The 1,206-nt window shown below is 51.8% G+C and overlaps 1 protein-coding gene across 1 annotated transcript; it reads left to right on the forward strand.

Moving 5' to 3' along the window:
- Positions 1 to 40: 40 nt before the first annotated feature.
- Positions 41 to 766, forward strand: PPTG_10658 (hypothetical protein; the record flags this gene model as incomplete). The annotated part of the gene is made up of 1 exon (XM_008906050.1): positions 41 to 766. One exon carries the CDS (start codon positions 41 to 43, stop codon positions 659 to 661), a length of 621 nt encoding a protein of 206 aa, XP_008904298.1. The 3' UTR covers positions 662 to 766.
- Between the last annotated feature and the right edge of the window lie 440 nt (positions 767 to 1,206).

Consider the following 1,206-nt stretch of genomic DNA (forward strand, 5'->3'; position numbering starts at 1 on the left):
TTTGAGTTGACTGCCAACTTGACGCCACGCTATTTTACTGATGCTTCTTGCTCCATGCCAACAGCTCGCTGCACTCTCGCCCTTCAAGATTGTCACACTGGACGCCGGTGACGAGGCTACTGTGCTCGACACGGCTCGCCAGTTGGATGGGGTACCTATCCACCTGCTCATCAACAACGCCGGCATTGGTGTCTACTCGACTTTCGAGACCGCTACGAAAGCTGACATCATGAAGGTGTTTGAGGTCAACGCGGTCGGACCGTTCCTCGTCACTCGCGCGCTGCTGCCGAATCTAAAACTCGCGACCGACACACAGACTCCCGCCATCGTCCTGCAGATCACCTCCATCATGGAAAGCATCGCATGCAACAACGACGAACACGCGCAACTGTTCCGTGGTCAGTACGGCTACACCACGTCCAAGGCCGCACTCAACATGATCACCCGCTCGCTGGCCATGGACCTGCGCGAGCATGGCGTCGCAGTCGTGACCATGAACCCCGGGTACGTGGACACGGACATGACCCACCACCAAGGTGTTATAAAGCCCGCCGACACAGTGGCGGTAATGACCGGCATTGTGACCAAGCTGACACTTGAGGATACGAGCAAGTTCTTCAATGCGGACCCCGCCGCGTCATCGCTGGAGCTGCCGTGGTAAGCTGGAACTCCGTTCTCGGAGCCCTTCACACTTCGTGATACTTGAGTTTCGTTTAGATTTACTCTGAAAGCCAATCCTTAAAATAACACATCGAAGTTTCTCCTCTCCTAGCTTTCATGAAGTAGTTAGCATTTGAAGTGGACATCTTACGTTCATTCTGCACGAGGATTTTCATACAAATTGCAAGGTTTGCACGACGTTTTCCGTATAAGTTGTGTATAGAGCGTTTTCTTTTTTTTTTTAAAGAAAGATGATTGTTAACGGATTTTACCATAAGGCTCATGATGAGCCCGGGAACGTGGACACGGACATGACCCCCACCTGGGTGTGCCGAAACCCGCTGATCGAGGATACGAGCAAGTTCTTTAATGCACACCCCGCCGCTCCTGTTCCCTGTGAAAACACTGAAGAGGTTGGTGGCGGATCTGTGGACAGTAAAAGCTTTGCTGAAAAGTTTGCCGTTCGTTGGTGGCAGCATAATCTCCGTTCATACAGAAAGATGGTCGGCCTACTGAAGAAAAGAATATCGATACGAGGGCAGGGAA

Source organism: Phytophthora parasitica, assembly GCF_000247585.1.
Source record: "Phytophthora parasitica INRA-310 unplaced genomic scaffold supercont2.22, whole genome shotgun sequence".
NCBI classification, from domain to species: Eukaryota; Oomycota; class Peronosporomycetes; order Peronosporales; family Peronosporaceae; genus Phytophthora; species Phytophthora nicotianae.